The sequence below is a fragment of the Schistocerca gregaria genome, chromosome 6 (assembly GCF_023897955.1).
Source record: "Schistocerca gregaria isolate iqSchGreg1 chromosome 6, iqSchGreg1.2, whole genome shotgun sequence".
Lineage (NCBI taxonomy): Eukaryota > Metazoa > Arthropoda > Insecta > Orthoptera > Acrididae > Schistocerca > Schistocerca gregaria.
The window spans coordinates 104,291,731-104,318,446 of record NC_064925.1 but is presented as its reverse complement, the minus strand read 5'-3'; the positions used below and the strand labels follow the sequence as shown (position 1 = coordinate 104,318,446).

Below are 26,716 nucleotides of genomic sequence, written 5' to 3'. Positions count from 1 at the left end.
TATGGAGGAGATAGTCATGCGTTAGCCAAGTATGGCCAATGAATGCGGAGGTGGAGCCCTTGTGAGAGACTCACATGGAAGACATCCACAAATTCTTGGTCTCCTCTATCACCTGTAGATTGTTTGGTGAAGTCAGTCTATGCCATTCCATATTCCAAATTCCAAATCCTTAGCACTTCATAGCAGAATACTGGTCAGATGTCTGGTTTCTGATTCTAGAATACCAAGCTCCAGAGTCAGCTTGCCAGCAGCCAAAGTCACCAACCTGTCTGGAAGTTCATTCCCTGGGATCCTAACTGTCCCGGGTTCCAGACAAAGACCACTGAGTGTCAACATGATGGCAAAAAGAGAACCCTGGATTGTCAGGACCATGGGATGGCAAGAGTAACACTGGTCACGAGGTTGTAAACTGCTCACAGACTACCAATAGATGAGGAAGGACTCATGGTGCAGGACCAGATATCCTCAAGAACAATGAGAGACGTCTACCTGTTCCACAGTGAAAACACTGAACTACCAACAAGGAGCAGAGTTCATTACGACATGCATGAACGTAAGCAAAGCCAGTGTGACCGGCAACCACTGAGCCATCAGTATATACTTCTGAAACCTAAAACATGTGAGAATGAAGAAGAAACAGTGATGGAAAGCCCCAGGCAGGAACGAATCTGTCCGACCTTGTAAAAAGGTCAAGAGAGAGCTGTGGATGGGGAACACACCATGGAGGTGTATGTGAGTGGGTTCAGAGGAGAAGTGGTGGAGGAAAATGATGAAGTCCTAAAAAATTATACTGGGTGCAGATGGCAATCATAACCCTATACCTGAGCCGCCGTTGTGGGAGTTGGATCCCCATATCTGGAAAAAGGATATGATAATTCAGTTGCTCCAGGGAGCAGCAGATGCATAACACTAAACATAAACTGTTGTTGACAGAGAACCTGCAACAGTGGAACTCCAGCCTCCTCTAGGAGGCTGATCATAGGGTTAGTCCAAAAAGAATCAGTTGCCAGTCTTACCTCACAGAGGTGTATCAGATCCAGCGTCTGCAATGTTGAATGTGATGGCGAGTTGTATGCGAGACTCTTGTAATCGGGATGGGACTGGACCAATGGTTTGTAGAGCCATAACAGAGTAGAGAGTTCCAAGCCACAACTGGTATTGCTGAGGCACTAAAGACCATTAAGGTATGATCAATACGTCTGCTGTAGCTGACGGAGATGGGGAAGCCATGTCAACCAGGCATCAAAGACCAGTTCCACAAAATGATGAGAGTCCACCATATTGAGGGACTGGCCATCAAGGTACAGATCCAGATGGGCACTGATTTTAGGTGACAACAGAAACAGCAGCTGAAAATTGGAAGCCATAAGAGAGCCCATGACTATGCTTGGTGTACTGCTCCCTACAGCCTGCATTCAGCAACACCCAGTGCAGACAAACAAAAATAAATGCAAAAGTCATCAGTGTACAAAGAGGGGAAAGCCTTAGGTCCCACAGTCACCACCAGACCATTGACAGCCACTAAAAAGAGAGGGACACCCAAAACAGAACCCAGAAGAACCCCATTTTCCTGCAGACAGGAGGTTCTACAGGAGGCATCACCTTGCACCTGTAAAGTGTGACTTGAAAATAAGTTTCGGATAAAAACCGGGTGTGGGCCATGGAGGCTCCACTCATGTAAGATGGTACAGATGTGGTGGTGCCATAAGCTTTACACATACTGAAGAAGACTGCGACAAGGTGTTGACACCAGGAAAAAGCCACATGGACTAAATTCTCTGCAATAGAGGGGCCTCAATGAAAACCATCCTGGGCCGAAGACAAAAGATCCCAGGATTCAAGGATCCAGTACAGCCTTAACTCATCATACATTCAAGTAACTTGTAGTGGACACTGGTTAAACTGACATGAAAATAGCTGTCCCTCTGAAGATGTGCTTCACCAGGTTTCAAAACTCGTATAATGACACTTGCTCATGACCGGGAAGAGAATTTCTCCTCACTCCAGAGACAGTTAAATAGGGCAAGTATATGACATTGGCTACCTACCAATAAGTGTTGCAGCATTTTTTTGTACATCCAGTTGTTCCAGGAGCCGTGTCGGGGCACAGAGCAAGGACACCGTTTTGCACTCACTAAATAGGGAGTTATATCGCTCCAGGTGGGGGGAACAAAAGATAAAGGGGATTGTTCCAGAGGGTGTTTGAAAGAGCAGAACACAGGCAGACAGAGGACCGACACTGAGGCACGTGCGAAATTCTGAGCAAAATTCTCAGTGATAGAGTCAGGGCTGGTGGAGATAAACACCATTCAAGGAAATCCCCAGGACACCTGCAGGTAAATGACAGCCAAAAATGCACCTGATGCTCATTTCTGCGAAGATTAAGTGAGTGGCCCAATGGTTGCTACATATCATTCCCAACAAATCTGTTTCTGGTGTTTAAGAAGATAACGGGCCCTGCAATGAAGCTGTTTAAAAGACCAAGATGTGGTTGAGAGATGGGTGCCATTTGTAGTATTGGCAGTCTTTAACAGCTTCAGCAATTTAGGGGGTCACCAAAGGGAAAATCTTCTATCGGGGAGAACATGACAAAGAGGGAATCTCTGAAGCAGCTACCAAAAGGAGGCATTGGTCAAACTATGCAGTCTCATTAATGCCGTCATGTGGTGGAGCAGTTGGGATGGCATCCGAGGAAAAAGCATCGTAATCCACATTAGTAAAGGCACACCTGGGAAGGCGTTCAGGTGGGTGATGCTGAAGATAAGACAGTTGGTAAATAATTGCTGTTGCACAAATCATCATGAACTCCCCACTGATGGAGGGGAGAAATCCAGAGCTCCAAGATTTATGGCTGAGAAAGTGCCCTGTGCCACATTAGGGCATGCGGGAACTCCAGTGTTAAGAGGTGGCAGAGTTCGAACACTGCCAACAGGTCTTCAACGATCCTGTCCCTAGACAGTGATTGCAGTTCCACCGCACAGAGAGTTATGGGCATTAAAATTTCCAAAAAGAAGGAAGGGAGGAAGCAGCTGGTGAAGGAGGGCAAGAAGAGCACGAAGTGCAGTAGGCCAGTCTGGGTGAGTGAGGGTGGGGTGGAGGGGGGGGGGGGGGGGGGGGTGGGAAATAAAGATTGCATATTGTTATTGCAGAGTCTAAATGGAACTGAATGGCCACCACTTCCAGTGTGGTATGAAGAGGAACCCAGGAACTAACAATGTCCAAGTGGACCAACACACAGACACCACCAGAGGCTCACAAAGGGCAGACCTGGTTTTGGCAGAATGCTTGGAAACATGAAGATTCTCTGAATGAGTACCCATGAAATGAGATTCCTGCAATACAACACAAGCTACAAAGTAGAGGAAAAGAAGAGACTGTAGTTCTGGAAGATGACAATAGTAGTCATTAGATTTCTGTTTGAGGAGAACAACCATTGTGTCAAGTCAGTGTCCATCACTGGCAAGGCTGGAGTGACATCAGACCCTTATTGAGATGGAGGAATCGACATCCCTTGGGATGTCACTGGGGCCTTGCCCGAGACTTACGCATCTTCTTATCCATCAGAGCATGGGACAAGGTGTGGTTGGGAAGACAACAAGTTGCAGCAATATCGGGATCCAAAAGAGAATGAGCAACCTCAAGGCCGGTAGAGCATGGGTCCTGTGTCCAATTCTAATAGGCTTCTCGTCCTGGAGACTCCGGCGGAGGGGGGCTCCTAGAGGAAGCCCCATCCTTAGTGGGTGCCAGTTTCTTTTCTGGCTGAGGAGAAAGAGTGGTTCCATGAGGGAAGGGAAAGGGGGGGAAAGGGGGGAAAGGGGGGAAAGGGGGAGAAAGGGGGGAAAGGGGGGAAAGGGGAAGGGAAGGAAGGGGAAGAGAGACAGGATGGAGGTAAGGAGGGACAGGATGGAGGTAAGGAGGAAGGAGGAAGAAAGGACACAACAGAAGCAAAGGTATACATTAAAAGATACCGGGTGGAGATGGTTGAATTTCTGTTGGGCCTCAGAGCAGAATAGATGGTCAAGAGTTTTGAATTCCTGAATCATCCTTTCCTTTTTATAGGCTGGGCAACCGGGTGAGTGAGGAGAATGTGGGCTGGAACTCTTCACATACCTGGACTGTGGGGTGCAAGGACTCCACATGGAAAGGTTGACTGCAATTGCCACAAATAGGAGTCAACTCACATCACAAAGACATGTGAACAAAATGGAGACACAGAAAGCAGTGCATGGGAAGTGGAATATTGGGCTTCAGATCACAACAGTAAACCTACATCTGTCTTTTTCCAGAAAGGTATCCCTGCTGAAATCCAGGATGAAAGCACTGGTAGCAACACGATTTTCTTTAGAACCTTTCTAGACTCACTGGACAAAAAGAATGCCATGCTGTGAAAGATTATTCCTAAAATCCTCATCAAATTAAAGGATGATGTCCCAAAAATAAAGCACTGGGTTGTTTTTAAGGACTGCTGAGGACTAAAGCTCACTAGGATGTCTCATAAGTGCTCAGAAGCACAAAGGGAAGATGGTTGACTGGCAGAAGAGGTTTGAATCATCAAGAACGAAATGCACCTTACTACGGGAGTCAACTTCAAACTTATTCTCAAAGTGTTCTGCAAAAAAGAGCTGTTTGGTAGAGCGAAAGTCTCCCCGTCTGTGCTGAAACAAACCAAGTAATGGGAAAAGGGTTTAACTCCAAGCCAGCACACCTGGCCCTCCTCCCAGGGGGTGGACAGGGAGGTGAAGGCCAAGGAAGTAAAAGTAAGGGCAGAGAGAGAACTGTTCCTGTCTGAAGAAACAACTATGGAGCAGTGAACAGAAATATGGAGCATAGTATGCTTCAGGTACAGATTGTCAGCTCTGGTACCACCCATTCCGATAAGGGACTCATCTCACAGTCACCACCCAACTGCTGCAAGACTCACCTGGCACAGTGGTTATTATCAGGAGTTCCAGGCCCCAAAGGATGAACAACCACTCCAAGGTATACACAAGGTAGTGAGAGCTCAGGTACTAGAAATGTGGACCCTGTGTTGTCATGGTACTTCACTAGATGGGTACGTAACAGCCCCACTGTAAGGACTGGCTGCTGTACTGTTGACCTAGTGGGAAAAGGGGGCACACTATGGCAGGGAAGGAAGGAGGGAAGGAGGGAAGGAGGGAAGGAGGGAAGGAGTGAGTGGGGGGGAAAGAAGAACCCATGCCAGAGAAGCTAAAGAGGAAGTACTTCCCCAAATGGCTCACACTAAAGAAACATTTAGAAAAGGAGGTCAAACCCCAAGGGGGACCAGAAAAAAATAAAGAGAAGGGAAACACAAGACAAGACCATAAAGGAACAGCAGAACCAAGGGAATATCTGGGTCATCAGAAAAGGGAAACATGCAGAAAGAAAGGGGAGCAGGGTGAGGAGAAGCTAGGATGGGGAGTGGATATGGTCAAGGGAGTGCAGTTTGGGAGATAAGAAAAGCTGCAATAACTTGGGGACCCATGCGCACCACACATACACCAACAGAACAGGTATGAGATCATTAGAGATGGGCAGGATGAACAACGGTCGTAACTTCTCGTAAGTGTTTGCTTAATAGTAGTTGGTATAAAGCCACATGTTGTGCAGGATATTTTCTGTTTTCTTGTGCATGTGATACGAGTGGAGCTGAACATGGCACATCTGCAAGACAGGACAACAAGCAGCCAGCCTAATTCCTGTTGCAACACTTGCTGTTTAGGCAATTATTCCGTGCCAGCAGCATTCCAGCTACAAGATTTGCTGTGGGCCCCAGAACCTAGTAACTTGAGACAATCCTGCCAATGTCACGAGAGAAAACAAAGTTCAGTTTGGTTAATATACATCTAGCATAAGAGACAGATGAAACAAATATAATTGTAATATCAAATTCTGTGTTGTATGTACATTGAATGAACAATTGTTCAAGAAGAAGATGCTCTGAGAAGCAACTGGAATTCTTAGACTATTTTTCAGCTGGTACAAGCAGAGCAGCTTCAAGGATGGTGTCTGAAACCTGATGATGTTGTTTATGGTCATCCGAATGCTTGTTACAAAGCAAGCAGCCTACATTTACAAGTGGTCACTGCAAGGGATTTCTTAATAGCAAATCCCCTTATAATGCTGTACAATAACATTGCCTACAACACATTCCATTCAATTCCCTCCTGGTGCCCCATGACTGACATCTGTAGACGCTTGTACTAGCTCAACGAGAATATTGGTTTGAGAGGCAGAAAATAATACTGAATTAATAAGAAATAACATACTGAAGGGATGGTTAGAGGACAAATGTAAGGATGTAGAAGCATATATCACTAAGGGTAAGACAGATACTGCCTACAGGAAGATTAGAGAGACCTTTGGAGAAAGAGAACCACCTTTATGATTATCGAGCTCAGACAGAAAACCTATCCTAAGCAAAGAAGGGAAAATAGAGCATCTATACAATGGTGATGTACACGAGGACATTATTGTGGAAATGGAAGAGGACGTAGGTGAAGATGAAATGGGAGATAGAATACTGCATGAAGAATTTGACAGAGCACTGAAAGACCTAAGTCGAAACAAGGCCCCAGAAATAGACGACATTCCATTAGAACTATTTACGGCCTTTGGAGAGCCAGCCATGACAAAACTCTTCCATCTGGCGAGGCGAAATACTCTCTGACTTCAAGAAGAATATCATAGTTCCAATCCCAAGGAAAGCAGGTGTTGACAGGTGTGAAAATTACCAAACTATCAGTTTAATAAAGCATGGTTGTAAAACACTACCTCAAATTCTTTACACACAAATGGAAAAACTAGTAGAAGCCAACCTCAGGGTAGATCAGTTTGGATTCCATATAAATGTTGGAACACGCAAGGCAATACTGACCCTAAGACTTTTCTTAGAAGATAGGTTAAGGAAAGGCAAACTGACATTTCTAGCTTCATAGACTTAGAGAAAGCATTTGACAATATTGACTGAAATACTCAGTTTCAAATTCTACAGGTAGCAGGCATAAAATACAGGGAGCGAAAGGCTATTTACAATTTTTACAGAAACCAGATGGCAGTCATAAGAGTCGAGGGGGATGAACGGGAAGCAGTGGTTGAAAAGGAAGTGAGACAGGGTTGTAGCCTATCCCTGATGTTATTCAATCTGTATACTGAGCAAGCAGTAAAGGAAACAAAAGAAAAATTTAGAGTAGGAATTAAAATCCATGGAGAAGAAATAAAAACTTTGAGGTCAGAGAGAGCAAAGGACCTGGAAAAGCAGCTGAACAGAATGGACAGTGTCTTGAAAGGTGGATATAAGATGAACATCGACAAAAGCAAAATAATAATAATGGAATGTGGTCAAATTAAATCACACACTTGAAGTAGCAAATGAGTTCTCCTATTTGGGGAGCAAACTAACTGATGATTGTCGGAGTAGAGAGGATATAACATGTAGACTGGCAATGGCAAGAAAGGCATTTCTGAAGAAGAGAAATTTTTTAACATTGAGTATAGATTTAAGTGTCTGGAAGTTATTTTCTGAAAATATTAGTATGGAGTGAAAGCATGTATGGAAGTGAAACATGAACGATGAACAGTTTAGACATGAAAACAATAGAAGCTTTCGAAATGTGGTGCTACAGAAGAATGCTGAAGATTAGATGGTTAGACCACATAACTAATGAGGAGGTACTGAACGCAATTGGGGAGAAGAGGAATTTGTGGCACAGCTTGACTAAAAGAAGGGATCGGTTGCTAGGACACATTCTGAAGCATCAAGGGATCACCAATTTAGTACTTGAGGGAAGCGTGGAGGGTAAAAAATTGTAGAGAGAGACTAAGAGATGAATACTCTACGCAGATTCTGAAGGATGTAAGTTGCAGTAGTTATTCGGAGATGAAGAGGCTTGCAAAGGATGAAGTAGCATGGGTAGCTGCATCAAACCAATCTCTGAACTGAAGACCACAACAACAACACCATCATCATATTGAAGTACCAATATTTTCACCAATATATGACATGGTTTTTGACAGCAGCCATGTCAACAGACCTGTTCACACCAGTGCAACCACTATAAATCACATTGCTATTTTAAAAGAATAGAACTACTTAAACCTAACTGACCTAAGGACATCACACACATCCATGCCCTAGGCAGGATTCGAACCTGCAATCGTAGCAGTCACGCAGTTCCAGACTGTAGTGTCTAGAACCGCTCGGCCACTCTGGCCAGTGCAGAGCAGCACATTAGCTGTTGCCAATGGTAGGTTCTGTCTAAGGAGAAATTACCTCAACAAAGTAAATAGGAAATTAGGACGATTTTGGACAGTGTATTGTACATCTCATAAATTAAAGTGTGTGGAAAAAGATTTAGAAGATTTAGGTGGACCCAATAAAGGGATAATAAGCTAGGAGCAAAAAAAAAAAAAAAAAAAAAAAAAAAAAATGGGGGGGATGCTATCATCATAACAATTTATAACTAATCAGGTGCAAACTTTTCACAGAAGAATGTATTCAGACAGTTCTAACAATGGTAAGACACTGTTGAATTTTTTTATCCATTCTCCAAATTAGTAATGTAAACAAACTTGCAGGATTTGTGCAAGTCATTGGAAGTACGACTAAATGCACACATGACCAATGAGACCACTGTCTGTGTTTTGTGATTTACTATTGTGATGGGAATGTAAGCATTTTTGTTTTGTTTTTGTGTATGTGTGTCTCCACCAACATGACAGAAGCTTTATGAAAGAAAGTATTAAGGGCCTATGTATAACCTGAGGTAATCCCAACAATAGTTTGGTGAACCCCTCGTTGAACAATAGTCACTATACAATTTTAAATGTAGCGTGGAAACATAAAACAAAGAGCATCTCACGTACTCTAAGGCATTAAGGAGCGGAAGAGTTTATCTTAACTGTTTGAATTTTCCTTCAAGGTTTTCAGAACAAATGTGACATATGTGAAAGTAACTTGAGGAGGAGGAGGAGGAGGAGGAGGAGGAGGAGGAGGAGGAGGAGGATGATGATGATGCATTTGTTACCGAAAACCCAGTGCTTACTGAATTACTGAGTAAATAAACTTACAGGACTAGGTTGGTCACAGCACAGCCGCGTGCCTCATGCCATGTGGCTAGTGGCGGCCCCAGCAGAACATCAAGCTTAACATCAGCCACGTGTCTGGCCTGATGACAAGACATCCAACTCTAAGTGGGCGGCAGTCAACATGTTAATTACATAGGTGTTTAGTGTGAGCATACTTAGTTACTGATAAGCAAAATGGAATTTTAATTTTTGCCTTTTCCATTTCAAGGCAAGTGGCATCAGCAGTGATATTCATAATCCCTCCTCAACTATGTAGACTGTATATTTATTCCCACATGAAAGCAACTCTCATGGGGTTACAAAAAATATCTGTCAAAAAGAGTGTCATCATGTAAAGCAAAACCACAGATTTTGCATTAAGACGATAACATGTCAGAGGGAAAATTAGTTGGTGTGGCCTCGTAAAGCAAAATGAAGTAATCACTCTTTTTTTCTGTAATTTTAATACAGTCATTCTTGCTGCACATAAGCAACCAGGAAAATTTAATTTGTGGAAAAACCAATGAATTGTCTTTTCTGTCTGAAATTCAGCTTTGTAGAAATTTTTCAATAAAACACCAAAACTGTCTCATTTAGAACGTCCAGGGATGAAAACGTGACATGTCTACCAAGTTGACAAGCTATTGCTTCTATTGATAAGTTCTGCGAACTCTACGATAGCAGGAATTAATGAAACTTCAGAGCACTTTGATCAGCTAGTGCATGACTTCCAGTTGTCTGCTGTAATTATCACACGATAGTATTCCAAAATTTCAGAGGGATATGTAAATGATAGTGAACCCTGGCATTACCCACTGGACTGACATCATCACTGCAAACCTCCCTTGCCATGAAAAATCATGCAACAAACAGTACGTAATACACTATGTCCTCTTGACACGTAATGTAATGATTTTGGATCAGCTACTGCAACATAACTAGAGCATTAGAAGCATGTGCATACGTGTTCCTCTCTGTGCTCATTCTAGCTGTTCCCATTTTTACGGCTGCTATATAAATATCCCTTCTGCACAAACATTTTTGTTTAATTAGTAAAAATTTGATTTTGACAACTATAATTTCTTTTCATATAACTACCTCAAAATCAATTGTACTCACTACCTTACTTGTTTTTCAAATTTATACACAAGCTGATAGCAATATTCTTTAAAATAATTTCCCATTTTAAGTGACAAATATTTTATCCAATGCTCAATACATTATTCATGTGTTTGGCTAGTAACGAAATTACTGTGTTACAGACATCACAATTGTTAGTCAGGTATGGTCTTAGGGGCAGTACACCTTTGCCTTCCTCCAAGTTATGTAGGCTCTCTGGGAGGCAGATCACAATCTGTATTCCCATATTGGTAGTACTATTTTTTTTCTCATTTGCGAATATTATATTTCAGTAAGCCTACAAACTTGACATCACCACCTTTTCCCTTTTAAAGTTTGATCATCCATATGTTCGTTCTAAAGTTACATGTTTTTGATACATTTTTTACTTCCCCCAGCTTAATCTTTCCTAGTTAGGCATGATCTGTTTCCTTGTTGAAAACAAAATACATACAACTATTGTACGGCAATTACTATATGATAAGTCACTGCTATGTGTGCATCTTTTATGTTCTAACACAACGGAACACTTTCAGCATCTATATTATTAACTCAAATAGTAAGCAGAGGGCTTCTATCAAGGACGGATTATTGGAAGGGTTTCTAAATAAAATACAATAGAATGTTGTGTACTAAACATTCAATCCAATAAATATATGTGTACATTTCACAATAGCTATGTAAATATAGGCTCAGCTGCAACATTCTTTAACATTTATTATCATGTAAATATATGATTTATAGTTATATTTGGTTCTAGGAAAGGAAAAAAAATACTGGATATTTAAACTATTCAAAAGAATAACTCTCATAAGACAAGGAATGGAAATGAAAGAACAGGAAATGTGTGTCACCTCATTACACATATCACAAACTACAGAAAAATGTGCATATCACACAATTTTAAGGAAATTAAACAGTATAGTAATTACATGGTGCTGCAATATGCATCATTCTAAGAAATTACTGAAGAATAGGTAGGAACCAATAAATACACTATTTCAAGTGCCTGTAATATTTCAGTTTTTGTTTGCATGTCTATAGTTCATACTTTGTTATCTTAACGTTCCATGCAACAGTCCAATAATGTACTACATATACAAGCTGTGCATTCATTCAGTACAGAGAAGTTCTGCGGACACTATAAAAAACAGTAAAGTCCTGCTAGTTGTATTTAGGCCCAATGTGAAATATGAGAATATTACAGCTCACTGAGGTCACACAGTTATTGGTTCCTAACTTTCCCTTACAACAAAAGCAAGAATTTACCAATGCCAAGGAAAAACAGGGAAAACCAACAAAAGTTTACAGATTAATGTAAATATCATAACCATGATAAACATTTTGTTTTAGCATATTTGCTCAACTTCCAGTATATCACATAATACATGGGCATCAACAATGTACAAGTTCTCAATTTCTGACCTGCAAACTAAATTTACAATTTAAAGATGGGCTATCACTGAACTATCAAAAGATAGTTATCTGACTTTTTTCCCCAACATTCAATGACTTACAAGCATTCATGCAACTGATCTAACCACATTTCAATCCTGTATGACCAATAAAGCATACACGAACAAAATAAATATACACCATAGTACATTTACTAATGTAATACACATTTGACATTAGTTCTACTACCTTTGCAAACAAACATTAGTGTTTCGTCAGTTAAATGTTGGTTGCATGTTGATTTTTTTTTTTTTAATTCCTAATCAATCACAACTTCAAGGTGGCAAATAACTACAATGTTGAGAAAAATTCAACAAGCAGATTACACTTGCTGGAAGAAAGAATCACAGGTTGGTAAACTATTACAGATAAGTCAGGTGTTAAATTTGAACCTTTGACACTATAATTTGTCCTGACCATGTAGAAGGAAGTTTGTGGAGTTGGGAGCTGTACAATGAAGTGTCCCAGACTAAAATAATTGCTATCAAGCTTCAAGAAGAAAACCATTGTTGATGAATGATGTAGGATAAGAATGCTATACTTCAGTTTATAATTATGCTGTATTTTGTAGAACAGAATATTGCAATTTTAATAAGTAAGGAACATAATCATCCAACATATCAGATCTTAGATCAATAAACTTCTTTACCAAAGGAACTACTACTTCTTAAATGACTATTAACCACAAAAAATTAATCTCATCAAATTGTGCACATCATTTGTTATGGGTTTTGTGGTACAATACATATTACAAGTAGTTATGCACACAGAAAGCAGAAACTGCGTATAAAATAGATTTCTTCATAACAATTCAATAATTGTGTGTGCTTCTGCACCCACACACATATCAGAAATTTGTTCATTTTAGGCTGTTTGCCAATGACCGTATGAGGTGAGATTAATCTTCTCCTATCTGAAAACTTTAAACATATTATCATAAGGCCAGTTTCTAGACAGTTAGGAGATAAATGGAAAGCTAGAACTTTTTACCTACAACTAAAATCGTGGAGAGGGGAGTAAATGACTAAGTAACAAGATATCCAGCTGACTGGCAAGATATCTGATAATTAACAGCAACCACCAATTTGAACCATGCATATGCTAATTAGAAATAAAGTACTAATGTCTGTAAAACATGCCACAAAAGGGGAAAAGAAGGTTTCCTGGTGTGTGTGTGTGTGTGTGTGTGTGTGTGTGTGTGTGTGTGTGTGTGTGTGTGTGTGTGTGTGTGTGTGAGAGAGAGAGAGAGAGAGATAGTCATCAAAGGAATAATCTTATGGCCAAGTATATTAACCGAGTATTGGCTGCTTTTGCCTAGTTTGCACCAATTATTACTAGGAAACAAATCTAGCCACTCTAAGTTACAATTGATATGCCACACTCATCTAAATATGAAATAACAATCAAGTAAAAAAACAGCTAAATGGAAATATTAAGGCTTGCACAGCACATATTCAATTCCTGAGACAAGGTAAAGAAAAATCAAAACTTGTGAAGTGAGTAATTTCTTGCAACACATTTCAGTGATTTAATGTAATGGAATGTACGAATAGTAATTAGTTGTGTAATTTAGAAACACAGGAACTGAGCAACTATAAATACCCAGTGAAAATTTAAGGTTTGGCGTGTGTTTTGGGCTGAAGGAAGATCACTGTTTTGAAAAATCACAAACTTCCTAGCACTATTTATTGTATTTCGGAATGAATGATCTCTCAATTTCAGCAAAGACAGTTTACTGAAAATTATGATAAGTAATACTATTATTTGAATCCTCATGTTACGAATATGCAGAACATGGTGACTAGTGTGGATATACAATTTTGCAGTATAGATATCAATAAAAGAGAACTTAAAAATGGAAATTCCAGTATTGTCAAGAAAAGTTAATAAGAACATTATACAATTGTTGTAGAACAATGTATGCGGAGTACTTGGTTTGTGCACACAAAAGACAACTTTTCTAAAATTTATAGAGCATGAAATTTGTAAAGAATACTGTAAATGTCTTTTATTGTCTGAAAGATGGCTGTTGTGTGCTTGAATAACAATACTGACAGTGTTTTTGTATAGAGTATTCAGACTCTTTTTGAGAGTGAGCAATGCTGCTTTTGTTGGAAAGAACAACTAAGCTGTATATCCCAAAAAGATATGTCATTACCTTTTCTCTTAAAACAGAAAGAGACTTCGGCCAGTGTGACAAGCAATTTTCATTAAAGATAAACATGAGAGCAGCAACACCAGCGCACATGGCATCATTCAAGAAACTGTAATAATTTGTAATCTTTCAGCACAGGGATCATTCCTTCAATGCAACTGAGATTTTTATTGGATGCCTTCTCTGGAGAACACAGGCCCCACAGAGTCAACGGAAGGATATTCCTAATTCCTGTTATGAAAGTTTAATAATCTCTTAATGTCAGTTTATTTTGGATTTCAATATGACAGACAATGGCAAAAGTATGAGGTCATCCAAAGAGCACTACACTAATTTAAGGTATTAAGAATGTTTATCACAGGCACGTTAAGTTGAGAAAGGACTACGCTACATATTTTAGCTTAAATCAGTATGGCACTGTACCAAAAGTTCAATCCCAAAGAAACACTATGAAATGGAAAATTCTGAAGTTAATTTTCTAGGTAACAACTAAATCAAATACTCCCCTTTCCAGCGGAAGAACATTCACAAAGAACATTAAATATTACATGACAGGTATAAAGGGAAAGGTATCACTAATACTGACTTGTTACTTTGACACACATCACTTATGATGTGTTTAGGAACACAAAGACTTCGAACATTTTCTCAAGCACTGTACAAACAAAACAAAATAAAAATGTAGTTACATACATTGAAAAATGATTTGGAAGTATCTTAGTTGGCAAGAAACAAAGTAAATAATAACCAGAAGGCAATGTGGTCACATCTCTAGTGTAGATAATATATACCCTTAACACAGATTTCTTTACTGTGCAAGAAACAATGGGTGTACCAAAGATGTTTAACAGTGAATGACACACTGCTGGCACAAGGTTATACACAATATTCCATACTTCAGTCACCTTTTGGCAGTAAAGCATTCTGCTCAATATGTTAAAGTTAACACCAAAGCGATATGTAGGAGTAATATGATAAAACAACATACAACAAGGAAGCAAGTGAGAGTCTTATGACACCAATTATAAAAAGAAACCTAGTTACATACAAGTATTTTAAAACAATATTGTGCACATTATCTCCAAAAGCCAAAATCGCTTTGGCTTGTAAAGCACTCTGCTACGCTAATGTATATAGTTTCTCACAACTGTTAAACTGTACTGAACAATGAGAAACATGAACTACATGTTACTATCACTATTTTCTTCAAAATAGTGTTGTTTAAAAATAGCTTCCTTTTTATTCACAAAGATGTAAATCTTATTAGTTTTACTGACTAGAAGGAGAGTATTAACTACCATAGTACTCCATAATCACTCAAAATAGCCACATTACTTGCCAATAAAGTGCAACATGGCTCAGTTTATATAAAACATCAAGTGTGTGTACCACAATGGGCAGAGTTTAAAATACACTGTGTCTCTCTCAAATAGCTGTCAAAGATATAAAATATTTTTGCACCGAGAAAGCATTATTCTGAGATTCATAACTTCAGTCAATCCTCATGAACAGTCATTAATTCTTGTTATGCACATAATGGCTATTTCATACCAATAGAAAAACTCTTCCCATTTTCTACATTTATCTGTCTATAACATTCTAAAATGGCATCCCTGAGAATTACAAACTATTCACAGAGTGCGGTGATATAAGTATCAATCTGTAAAAACAGATAAGAATGCCTTATGAAATGTATTAATTGCATATCACCACCATCAAATAGCTTAGGCTAATTTTCTGTTACAAAATGAAATCAATTCCTTTTAAGAATTGTTAATGATAAACTTCAATTTTTGTTTGTACATTGCTTAAAGCACACACAAACTACTACATATAATGACTAGTCAATATATTTTAACAATTTTTTATGCAATACACAGAAATGTTTACCACTGTAACATCAACAATGCTGTACTAATACCTCTGACATTTCTCAAGGAGAATGAAAAGAAATCACTGAACAAACATAATTTTCAAGTAAAAGATATTTTGTGATTTCTGGAAGGAAGTAAATGAAAACTAACTGGATGGGATAAAGAAAAAACCTGATGGTCCAGAAGAATGAAGAGTGCATTAATACCATACAGAAATCACAATACGTGCGCGAGAGAGAGAGAGAGAGAGAGAGAGAGAGAGAGAGAGAGAGAGAGAGAGAGAGAGAGAAACAAAGCTACATCAGAATCTTTGAATCGCTTGATTAAAAAAAAAGGGGTAAAGACTGGTACCAACTATATTCCGGCCAATCCTATCAGTCAGTACAGTATTCATGCTTCAAAATGGCTGTGTTTCATTAGAGAGACTGTCCTTGTGAATATTTATGAGTTTAAGTTTCCTCATGCCATGCACTCTCCATTTTCTAGCCTCTCAGGTTAATAACGTTTTCAAATATTTTTATGAACAAGAATTTTGAAATTGCATCCAGATGTGAACTTCCAACACTACTTTAAATTTTCTTCATTACATTAAAACAATAAAAAATAGATATGTAGAAAAGGTAAAAAGAGGAATGTTAGGAAATAACTGAATCATAAAAGAAAGATGCATCTAGCAACTGCAGTGTCATAGGTGCTGAATGGTTTCTCACTAATACAGTTTAAAATACACACTATTTCATACCTTCATTTTAAAATAGAGTTACAACATAAAATACAGTGCTCACTGGCAGGTAAGAACAAGGAAATAATAATAAAAAAATCACTGCAGTTGCAAGACACCATCTGTCTATTACATCTAGGCTACAGAAGTACAGATACTTAAAGCTTTTTCAAAATAGTTAAGTATGTACTGGATGTGACTGTCAAGCAATATCTTTCACAACTTGACACAGAATCTATAATTTACGGCAAGTATTCATACAATCATTCGAGTCCATCCCGCACAATGGAAAGAATAGGAATGAAAGAGCGGTAAGTGTTATTACATATGTCAAAAAGACAGGCAATTTGCTTACTGGATAGGAATGACACACTCAATACAATCATCAGAACCAAACATTCCACCTGTTACATAAAAAAAGTATACGTACATAACAGGAACACAAAGATATACAGTACTCAAAAGTCCTCTTTTGTACGCTTTAAGTTACTGAAAATTTGTGAATCATCGTACCAGTTGATTTGCAAATATTATAAAGTGCTCTGTTTGAAGTAAATAATCCTCAATAAAATAATAAAACTAAGTTCACAAATTTTTTCAGTCTTTTACACAATGGCACAAACGTTTCTGATCCTTGGATATAAAATTCCAAACACTCCAATAAATTTACAACAGTATACTTGACATCAATTCTACTCAATTGTAGTATGACTAGATTAACTTTCATCATTTACAAAACAACAATGTGAAAATACTGATATCTCTTTCAAAGTTTCATTATGGCACCATAGTTCAGTAAAATGATCAAATATAATTACTTCTGAAATTTTGTAACTTTTTAATACAATTCATTAATTTCTGTAAAGGCAAGATATAATCCCTAGAGGTTGAATTGGTCTCCAATTTCTGCTGGCATAGACTTTTTCAAAATAAGTAGCAGTGGATAATGGATATTTTCATCATAATCACAGTTTTGTTTGACCTGCAAGTGTCTGTTCCAAACATGGTCACTGTAATGCTTTTTGCTTGAACATATAAACCCCCTTGCCTTTGCCTCTTGTCTAAACTTGTCAAATGTATCACCCCTTTGCGGTGCCATTACAAAAGCTGTCCCATTTTCACTCAAGACTGTCCATATAGTCTCTACTAAATCATTTCTTGCTTCATCAAAGAACAAACAATCAGCAGACAGTATTATGTCATAAGGCTTAATATGCTGATTAACAGCTAGCCTCCAAAAGCTTCCCCATTCTAATACAGAACATACAAGTCTGTCATTTCCCTGTGGAAAGTTACGATCAACAATATACTGAACATTTTTCATGGCAGATTCATTTCCATCAGTAAGATGTATCTTGAAAGCTGATGAATATTTAGCAAGAAAAAGACCAGCAAGACAAGTGCTGCCACCCCCTAGTTCAAGAATTGTTTTCCCAGCAAACTGTTGTAAGTTACACAGTGCGTAGAATGCTAGTACTTCTTCTGAAGGCCAAATACAAATATTTCCTGTATTATTGAATCCCATCAGTTCTGTGGCTGTGAAATTTGGAAAGGGGTGGCGAATAAATATGGAATATTTTTCACGTGCAACGACTACAGAGTACTCTGACCATGATGCCACAGAGCTAGTGGAATTATTATAAGATGGTAAAAATTTCATTGTGAAGAGATGAAATGAGGTGAAGCGTCGAACAGATACATCTTCATCTTCATTTGCCTCACCCTCGCTACTTCTTTGAAGGGCACGTGCAAGTATCTTCCATCGTCGACGTGCAATTTCATTTCTTTTTGAATTTTCTTTTGTTTGCTGGCATGTGTTGCTGAGCACTGCAGACATGGTTCTGTAAGATAGTAGTTGCACTCGAGCCTATTCTGTTTCTCTCCAAACCATGTCTCTCAACGAAGCACACTAAGATAATGTATCAATAACTTGTAGAATATTTAGCGAGAGCCTGAAAGGAAGGAGAAAAATCTAATATTACTCCCTCATTTAAAACAGTACTTATCTGTAATAAATGCCACAATGCAAGTTAATTATTGAGAACAACAGTGAATAGAAGGGAAACATTTAACTAAGAACAAAAATCAAATTTCTGTGGTAGTGTACATATTTTGTCTTCTTTTCTTCAAATATTTATAATGTATTAACATCTAAAAATATACCATGTAGAAATGCAATAGTGTAATGAGGTGACAACAAAAACATTTTAAAAATTATTAGTGTGCTCCGTTTATGCGACACACCAGTAGAATGGGCTTAGATATTTACAACTTTAATTGTGGACGAGTTATTTAACCATCACTATATGGAATCTGTCTTGCAGCATGCAAAGCTATTCTTTTTGGGAAGGAATTGGATGCTTAGAGAATTTCATCTCTATGCAAGTGAAGCAATGTTCTGTGTACTTAATAAATGAGTATTTTTATGGTCTTGTGTTTATGGTTCACTAAACATCACTTATCACAAAAGAAAAAAAAAATTCCACAGTTACAAAATAAGTGACTGGTTTGTTTAAATAAATCACACTGTGCAAACTGCTGTCATAGGTAATATTCTTTTTTCATATCACAAACTGGAGAGTTCAACTAAATCTACTGTGATTCCTACTTTTGACAGCATAATTCATCTGGTACGGGAATTAAAATATTTCCCAAAGAATTCAAAAAAGGGGGAACGTCTCACTGCAACTTGCCAAAATAGGAACAACACAAGCATGGCTGTCAAAATCGAAATGAAACATACAAAATTATATTTACAGAACTAAAAGTTCATTTCCTTTGGGAACAAGCAGGGAAATAAACAGAAAAAAATAAAAAACAACTGGGTGAAGGGGGCAGAAATTCAGGATTCTTAATTGGATCTGGGCTACTAAGTATTTCACTGCATTTCACTTTCCACACATACTTCTACTTCTGAGAATTCTTAAGTAGATTTTTACCAGTAAGAAGTAACTGTCAGATTTAGCCATTTGGTCTCTTGTCAGTCTTGATATGTATGATCCCTTTCTACCTCATGTCCTATGTCTCCATTTGTTTTATACACAGAGTTTATGATTTTATACACTATTATTTATCAAGATTATCTTCTTTCAGATTTAAATCTGTGTTCCAGACTGAATGTGACATGCAGCTCAATTTTTTTTTATTTTTTTTTTATGACAGACTATTCTGATAACACTTCCTGAATCCTTATATCTGCTTTATGAAAGAAATTTTATAAAAATGTTAAACCGTTGGTAAAGTACAAAACTTTCATCATCTTACAATGAGAAACTCTGTAAAGAAGCATTAAAAAGTATTTAAATTATTTATTGCAGGTGTGATGGACACAAAGTAACTAGCCTACTATAGTTGGCCTGATAATGCAACTAAAAATCTGCATTATTACCATTCATAAAAGATCTATACTTTCAACTTTGCTCATCTGATGAACATTCACCTTCCAGCATGAATGGATACAACTGTGTTAGAAACAATTTACAACAGCAGTTCCAACTCAATAATAATTGCATAGATAAAACTTTTGAAATTTGTAAGTTAAAAATATAGTGCCGAAGACAAAAAGGGTAAAAATCAATTGCTTTAACATCTCAGACATGGAATCTTTGATGACCCATATGGCAATATGTACTATGTAGTGAGGCATTTATTCGATGTTAATATAATGATGGTAATGTCAACTTTTTTTTTCCATTGGTGATGTCGCTTAAAGATATTTCTCAATTACAGTACTTCTCTCTGTAAATTTCCTCTTCATCTTTATGTTTCAAACTGGGAAATGCAGGCAATTCACTTTCACACTAGGCTAATTCAGAGAATTTATTTACAGCTAATGATGATAAATTACTAACCAGCTACTTATTCCATCTAACGCACAATTGTGCTACATTTCAGAAGAGTGCTTAATCTGAATATTGAAGAAAATCATTTTTGAAAATCTTATATTGCAGAGAAATTCCAAAAGGATATGGGTACGGATGATATTTATTTTTCTTTCTTGTCAGAATTTGATGAAGGCTGATATCAAAATGTGGAAAACAACAACATTGCAATATTTAAAACCTTTCAGGGAAAATACTGAAAACAGTTGCGATATACTAAAAGATAAAAAAAGAAATTAGATGAAAGGAACAGGAGGAAATTACCGACACGTTCGTTAAAAATGCATTTTGCCAAATAAGAAGGGATACTATGGCATTATTCCACGCGTTAAAAACGTACGCCCGGGGACAGTATTAACAGCCAACACACTAATAAGTATGACCAGAGGAATCCTCACTCTTCCCGCAATCCTCACGATGCCGCGACAGACTGACAGAACACCTACAGCGTTCCTACGTCGCTAGCAAAAAAGTCCATTAACATGTTTTTCGAATTCAGTTTGAGAAACCAAATCTAATTATACGGACCTGTCCATACAATGATTGCCTACTCTAATTTTCGTTTGAAATGGAGTGCGAACGTATTTGTTTACCGTGACACTATTCTTAGCCCATTCAGCGCTTGGTTCAGATGATATGCTCTGCTTCACGATTCATTCCTTAGTATAATGAAACAAAAACATTAACAAGTGATAAGTATTTCGATCAGCTTTCAGTTACTTACATTTTGTTTGTTTCTATGGCACAGCAACTAGCATTCTACGCAATCTGCACTACCTAACTGCAAGCTTACAGGCACAGCGACATTGTTTATACCCAAAGATTACATAATAGTTAACGCGCCACAGTAGCGCAGTGCCGGGATATATGATAAACAACTAAGATTCGGGAACAGTAGCATGTCGCAATGCGTGCGTGTTTTGTAGGTACGTCAAGTGGTTGTGAGAATAGGCGACAGCTGCTTAGTAGTTGGTGCTCTGCAGGTCACAAAGATTGACATATAATTCCAAGTCAGCAGCAGAATATTCCACCAAAATGTGACATTCCGTGATGGTCTAATGGTTTGCATATTTCAGTACAAAGGCAGGCAGAGCACTGTACAGTTCACGCCTCACTATGTATTTCACGACCACACAATTCTGCAACATGAACTAACTCCTAGAAAAGGACGTCCTGTTCACAGTGACGAAATAAAAAACCGTAGATATGTCTACGACGATAACGCTTGGTCAAGACTATTTACCTTTGCATCATAAGAAAAAAGGATATACACTACCAATACCATTCGGTAAAGTGGCATGGGTTACTGTTTCCTTGCCGTTGACAAGTTTTATCTTTTGTGTAATATGGTCAATATTGTTTAACTTTGAAAGATCAACCTATACGCACTGTCAGGTAAGATTTTTACTATAGATAGCTTGTTTTATTTGAGATTAACTGTATATTCCAGCTGAACAACCCTTCCGTCCTCCCAGCTCCCGACTAATTCCCCCCCCCCGCCCCCCCCCACTCAACCCACATTTAGCTACTAAAATATTTTGCCTTTCAACACTATTTCCAATTTTTGGCAGATGCAAAAATATATATGTCTGCTGATTGAATTACTAGCAGTCTTTGTTTCGCAATGGGTGTGTGCCATAATCATAAGGTATACTTGTACACAGTTGTTCACAATATTCCATATGTTTGGCCTACAAGGTGAGAATAATGCAAAATTTATGTATTGTATTTATGCCTCTATATGGCATCCATACACTGTGTTGTAGTTCCTAAATGAGTGTTCTTGGCAGAACCTAGAAGATGGTGTGGTTCACAAATGTCTTCAGATATTACTTGAAAAAGGGGATTTTTTTCTCACAGGCTAGCTGCTGTATTGGTTTTTGAATTTCATTTATGTTTTCCAGATTGTTAGGATTCAACCACCCGTGCTCTATGGGGAAAAACTTGTTGATTGTTAGTTTTCCTCATACAACAACTTTTAATCCACAAAAATTGTAAGTCTGATTTGTGCAATGCCCCAGCTGCTGCAACTTGCTAAATAGGCTAATCGCATACAGATTAAGATCATTCATAACAGATATGTTTTAGACAGTTTATTAACTGTAAATATAAAAAACTACAAGCAGTCACTTTTTTGAAATAGTTTTTATTTATTCCATGAACCAGTTTTGGAACCTTTTCAGGCCCACCTTCAGACAGTTTTCCAGAAGTCACATGGCTATTTCAAGCAGATTCTGAATTATGGCTCACTGACAAGAAGATGGAACATGTTTTATTGCATCACCAGGAGTACTGTTTGTCAATTTGGATTCAAAATTTAGTTGTGTACGTACTGTGACATTATGGATGGCTTTTGTTGTTAGTGAGTATTGTTTATCTGACTATTTGGATCTAACAGAAAAGGTGCCCATAATGTCACAGTAAGTGCAAAACTAAATTTTGGATCCAAACCAACAGATGAACAGTACTCATGGCAATGCAACAAAGCATGTTCTGTCTTCTTGTCTCTGAGCCAGCACACAGCACTATGCTTGAAACAGCTGTGTAACTTCTGGAAACCCATCTGAAGATGAGCCTGAAAAGGTTTGAAAACTGGTTCATGTAATGAACAAATAACCATTTCAAAAAAGTGACTGGTTGCAGTTTTGGGTGTTTACATTTAACTGCTTACAGCTTCAACATTGTAGGAACCTATTGTGTGACCTTAGTTTTGCTATTATGATCTGTACACAATCTTGTAGTGAGATTACTTCATGAAGTAGGAACTATTCGTTTAGTGCACCTACAAATCAGTTTGCCCAGTGAATGGGTACCATACATGAAATGTGAATCTGGAAGATTCGGGAAATAACCATCTGTGGTTGCCACCACCTCCCTACAGTACTCGAATCTGTGGAAGTGGAAGGGGATACTGGTGCTACTGAATAGACTTAATGTTGCAACAGTCTGTAGCCTACTGTAAATCCTTGACTTTATCCCCCATTTTGCTATCCAAACCTCACATTCTCTCCTCTCTTCCATTCCCAAAAAATTCATTTAGTACAGAAGAATAGCAGCATATTTTCCATTTATAGTTGTACTTGTTGCAGGCTAACCCATTAGATTTATAACTTTTGGATCCCAGGAGATAGTGACTTTAACCCTTCTGGCAAACAAGATCCTCTTTGGTTCCATCACAACCTGTACTGCATTCACTGCTTTTTAATTTTTGCTCCCTGTCTAATTCACTATAAGAAATTTGTGTAAAATCATTTGGATTCTTGTTAAAATGATCCAGACATTGCGCACCCTGAATTTGTGTATACCTGTGTTTGTGGTTTTTGGACGTCCGTTATGTGATGTCCTCCTTGTGGATCATTTTCAAGGGAAGGACGACCATGTTGAATGAAAATTCCCATTAGTGAACTACTGAAAATGAAACAGCAGAATTCTTATAAATCTTTCTGAGCTGTTGGTAATAAATCATCCACACAGCCCAATTTGTTTAAAAAGGTATATAAAAAATCTATTCCTGGTATATAGTTTAAATTTGAGTTACATATAGAGTGTACACTATATGTGACAATGTTAAGAAAAATCATTGCTTCTGTCTGCTTTTTGCCAGGGTGATAATTTTTCGCTTTTGCTGTCGAAATGTTGTTATGCTGTGGCAGAGAGGGGGGGGGGGGGGTGGAACTATCACCAAGTTACATCCATCCAAAATTACAATGCTTGTCACATGTATTTTTGTTTTACTCCTGCCCCTTAATTTTCTGTGCCATTTTGTACATCGTCATTCCCTTACCATATCCTGAGAGAGCTTCAAACATATAACTAATTCCTTCATTTAGTCAAGTTGTGCAGTAAATTTCTTTAGCCTCATTAGGTACTGATACCTGATCTACTTATTTAATCTTCAACGTTATTATACTGAAGCCCATTTCAAAAGCTCCTATTCTCTTCTTGTCTGAACTTTTTATCATCCAAATTTCACTTCCATACAAAGCTACACACCAGTCAGATACCTCCAGAAAAGACTTTCTAACACACATATGTATATGCTTGATGTGAAGATATTTCTCATTTTGAGAAATGCTTTTCTTGCTGTTGCCAGTCTGTATTTTTTTTTTTTTGTCTGTGATATATAAGATGTACATAAGGTGCCTCAAAGTATTTGTTGCAGTCTTGTTCATCAACTAATGTAAGTTTGCTGAGTGTTTCAAAAAACTCTTGGCCCTAAACTGCTTTTAGTGGATTTTATTAGTAGTGTTAATGAAATCCAGTTAATGCAGTTCAGTGTCACAAGCTTTCTGAAACATTTATCATCTGCTGAAAATTGCTTGCGAGCAACCTATTTTCCGAATGTACCTTGCAGTTTTAAAAATAATCAAATTTCCTGGATGGAACAATATGTGAAACAAGGAAATCTCAACCAGTCACCTAAAGCAAACTGATGTATGGTGCAAAGCCACTTATGTAATGCATCATTAACTCTGGGTGTTTCCCCAGAAAGGTTGAAGTATGTCTTTGTTAGGCCTCTCTCTAAAAAGTGACTACACAGATGTCAGTAACTACTGCCCAGTGCCACTTCTTACTTCATTCTCTAAAATTTTTGAGAAGATAATATACTCCAGTATTGTCACACATTTGTGTAATAATGGGACACTTAGCCAGTCACAGTGTGGATTTCAAAAGTGTCAGCTATTTATACTTTTACTGACATGTAATAAAATCTTAGAATGTAAAACATTACCAGCTGGGATTTTGGGAGATTTATCAAAGGCATTTGACTGTGTCAGTCATAACACTGTATTAAAGAAGTTAAGCTTTTATGGAATACATAGTTCAGAAAATGCCTTGTTTAGCTATTATTTAAGAAACATGATGTGGAAAGCTGTTCAAGTAATACAAAGAGAGTTGGCACACCATCTGCATCAAGAGAAATTACAAAGGTAGCCCTGCAGGGTTCAGGGTTGAATCGTTGGCCCGCTGCTCTTCTTGCTTTATGTTAGTGATCTACAATTTTATTTGAATCAGGAGGCAGAATTACTCCTGTGTGCAGATAATAAAAGCACTGTTGTGACATAGGAAATAGTAAATTGTCTGGTTTTTTTTTTTTTTTTTTTTTTTTTTTTTTTTTTTTTTTTTTTTTTTTTTTTTAAAAAGTTGATGACTGGTTTTTCATAAATTAGCTAGTTCACTAAATTTTGAGCCGTCGGAAATATCCCACCTCATATTAACCTACTGCACCAACAAGAAATAATAAATAGGTTAGAAAATTATGTCATTATATGTGCGTACTACTTAGCTCGTGGTCTCGCGGTAGCGTTCTCGCTTCCCGAGCACGGGGTCCCGGGTTTGATTCCCGGTGGGGTCAGGGATTTTTCACCTGCCTCGTGATGACTGGGTGTTTGTGTCGTCTTCATCATCATCATCAATCATCCCCATTACGGTCGGAGGAAGGCAATGGCAAACCACCTCCACTAGGACCTTGCCTAGTATGGCGGCGCGGGTCTCCCGCGTCGCTCCCCTACGCTCGGTAAACGGAGTATGGGACTCATCATCATCACTGTTGAAAACATAAACTGGAAAAAACATATAGTAGACCTGCTAAAACCTTTAGCTTTTTCTCTTTTTGGCGTAAGAATAATTGCCAACTTCAGGGATATAGTAGTAAGATATTTTGCGTATTTTCATTCATTGATGTATTATGGGATAATGTTCTGGGATAAGTCCTTGCATTAGCAAAAAGTATTCATTGCACAAAAGAAAGTAATTAGAAATGTATGTAGAGTTCACACACACACAGCCTCAAAGCATGTTTACTCACTTACGAAATTCATTATCAACAATCCATTTGAGATTAACAGAGATATTCACAAGTACACCACTAGAAGAAAAAATGGTCTGCATTATCCTTCAATGAATTTAACTATAGCACAAAAAGGGGTGAAATATGCAGCTGTAAAACTGTTTGACAACCTACCCATGGAAAGAAAGGTCTGTCGGGTAGCAGATGCATTCAAATGTAGATGAAAGAACATTGTCCTTGACAGCTCCATCTGTATGATAGAGGTAGTCTTGAATATAGATAACTAGAATTTTTTAAAAAAAATAAATGTAAATGGGCAGCATGTAGCCACCCATATAAATATTATTTTTAATTTTTTTATTTAGTGGTGTATACGTGTTCTAGATTTGTCCCGTTGAAACAGTTCACTTCATGATGTATCATGAATTTGAACTGTGAAACAAGTAACTAACTAGATGCCTGTACCAGAAAACAGTATTTGCACTAGCTTTCGAGCTGTTGCTCATTCGAAAGTACGAGTACAACTACTCAGAAACATTCATTTTCACATTTGCAGCAAGACTGATTTTTGAATGTCAATTATTGATAACATTTTCTTGTACTGATGGACATGGGGAATGAGTAGGAAAGGACACACAAGGCAAGGAGAGGATG

At 38.0% G+C, this 26,716-nt stretch overlaps 3 protein-coding genes across 3 annotated transcripts in view; 1 reads left to right on the top strand and 2 right to left on the bottom strand.

The window, feature by feature from the left end:
• LOC126279099 (WW domain-binding protein 4) overlaps positions 1 to 21,083 on the bottom strand; it is a 114,669-nt gene extending 93,586 nt beyond the window's left edge. The window contains exon 1 of the mRNA XM_049979572.1: positions 20,996 to 21,083. Coding sequence (XP_049835529.1) covers positions 20,996 to 20,997 — 2 coding nt within the window. The 5' untranslated portion in view covers positions 20,998 to 21,083. The remainder of the gene's footprint in view (positions 1 to 20,995) is intronic.
• LOC126279100 (calmodulin-lysine N-methyltransferase) lies at positions 14,184 to 18,336 on the bottom strand. The gene has a single exon (XM_049979573.1). It carries the CDS (start codon positions 18,225 to 18,227, stop codon positions 17,271 to 17,273), a length of 957 nt encoding a protein of 318 aa, XP_049835530.1. The 5' UTR covers positions 18,228 to 18,336; the 3' UTR covers positions 14,184 to 17,270.
• Positions 21,084 to 21,153: 70 nt separating the features above from the next.
• LOC126279101 (post-GPI attachment to proteins factor 2-like) overlaps positions 21,154 to 26,716 on the top strand; it is a 69,677-nt gene continuing 64,114 nt past the window's right edge. The window contains exon 1 of the mRNA XM_049979574.1: positions 21,154 to 21,666. Within this exon, the coding sequence (XP_049835531.1) occupies positions 21,478 to 21,666 (189 nt within the window). The 5' untranslated portion in view covers positions 21,154 to 21,477. The remainder of the gene's footprint in view (positions 21,667 to 26,716) is intronic.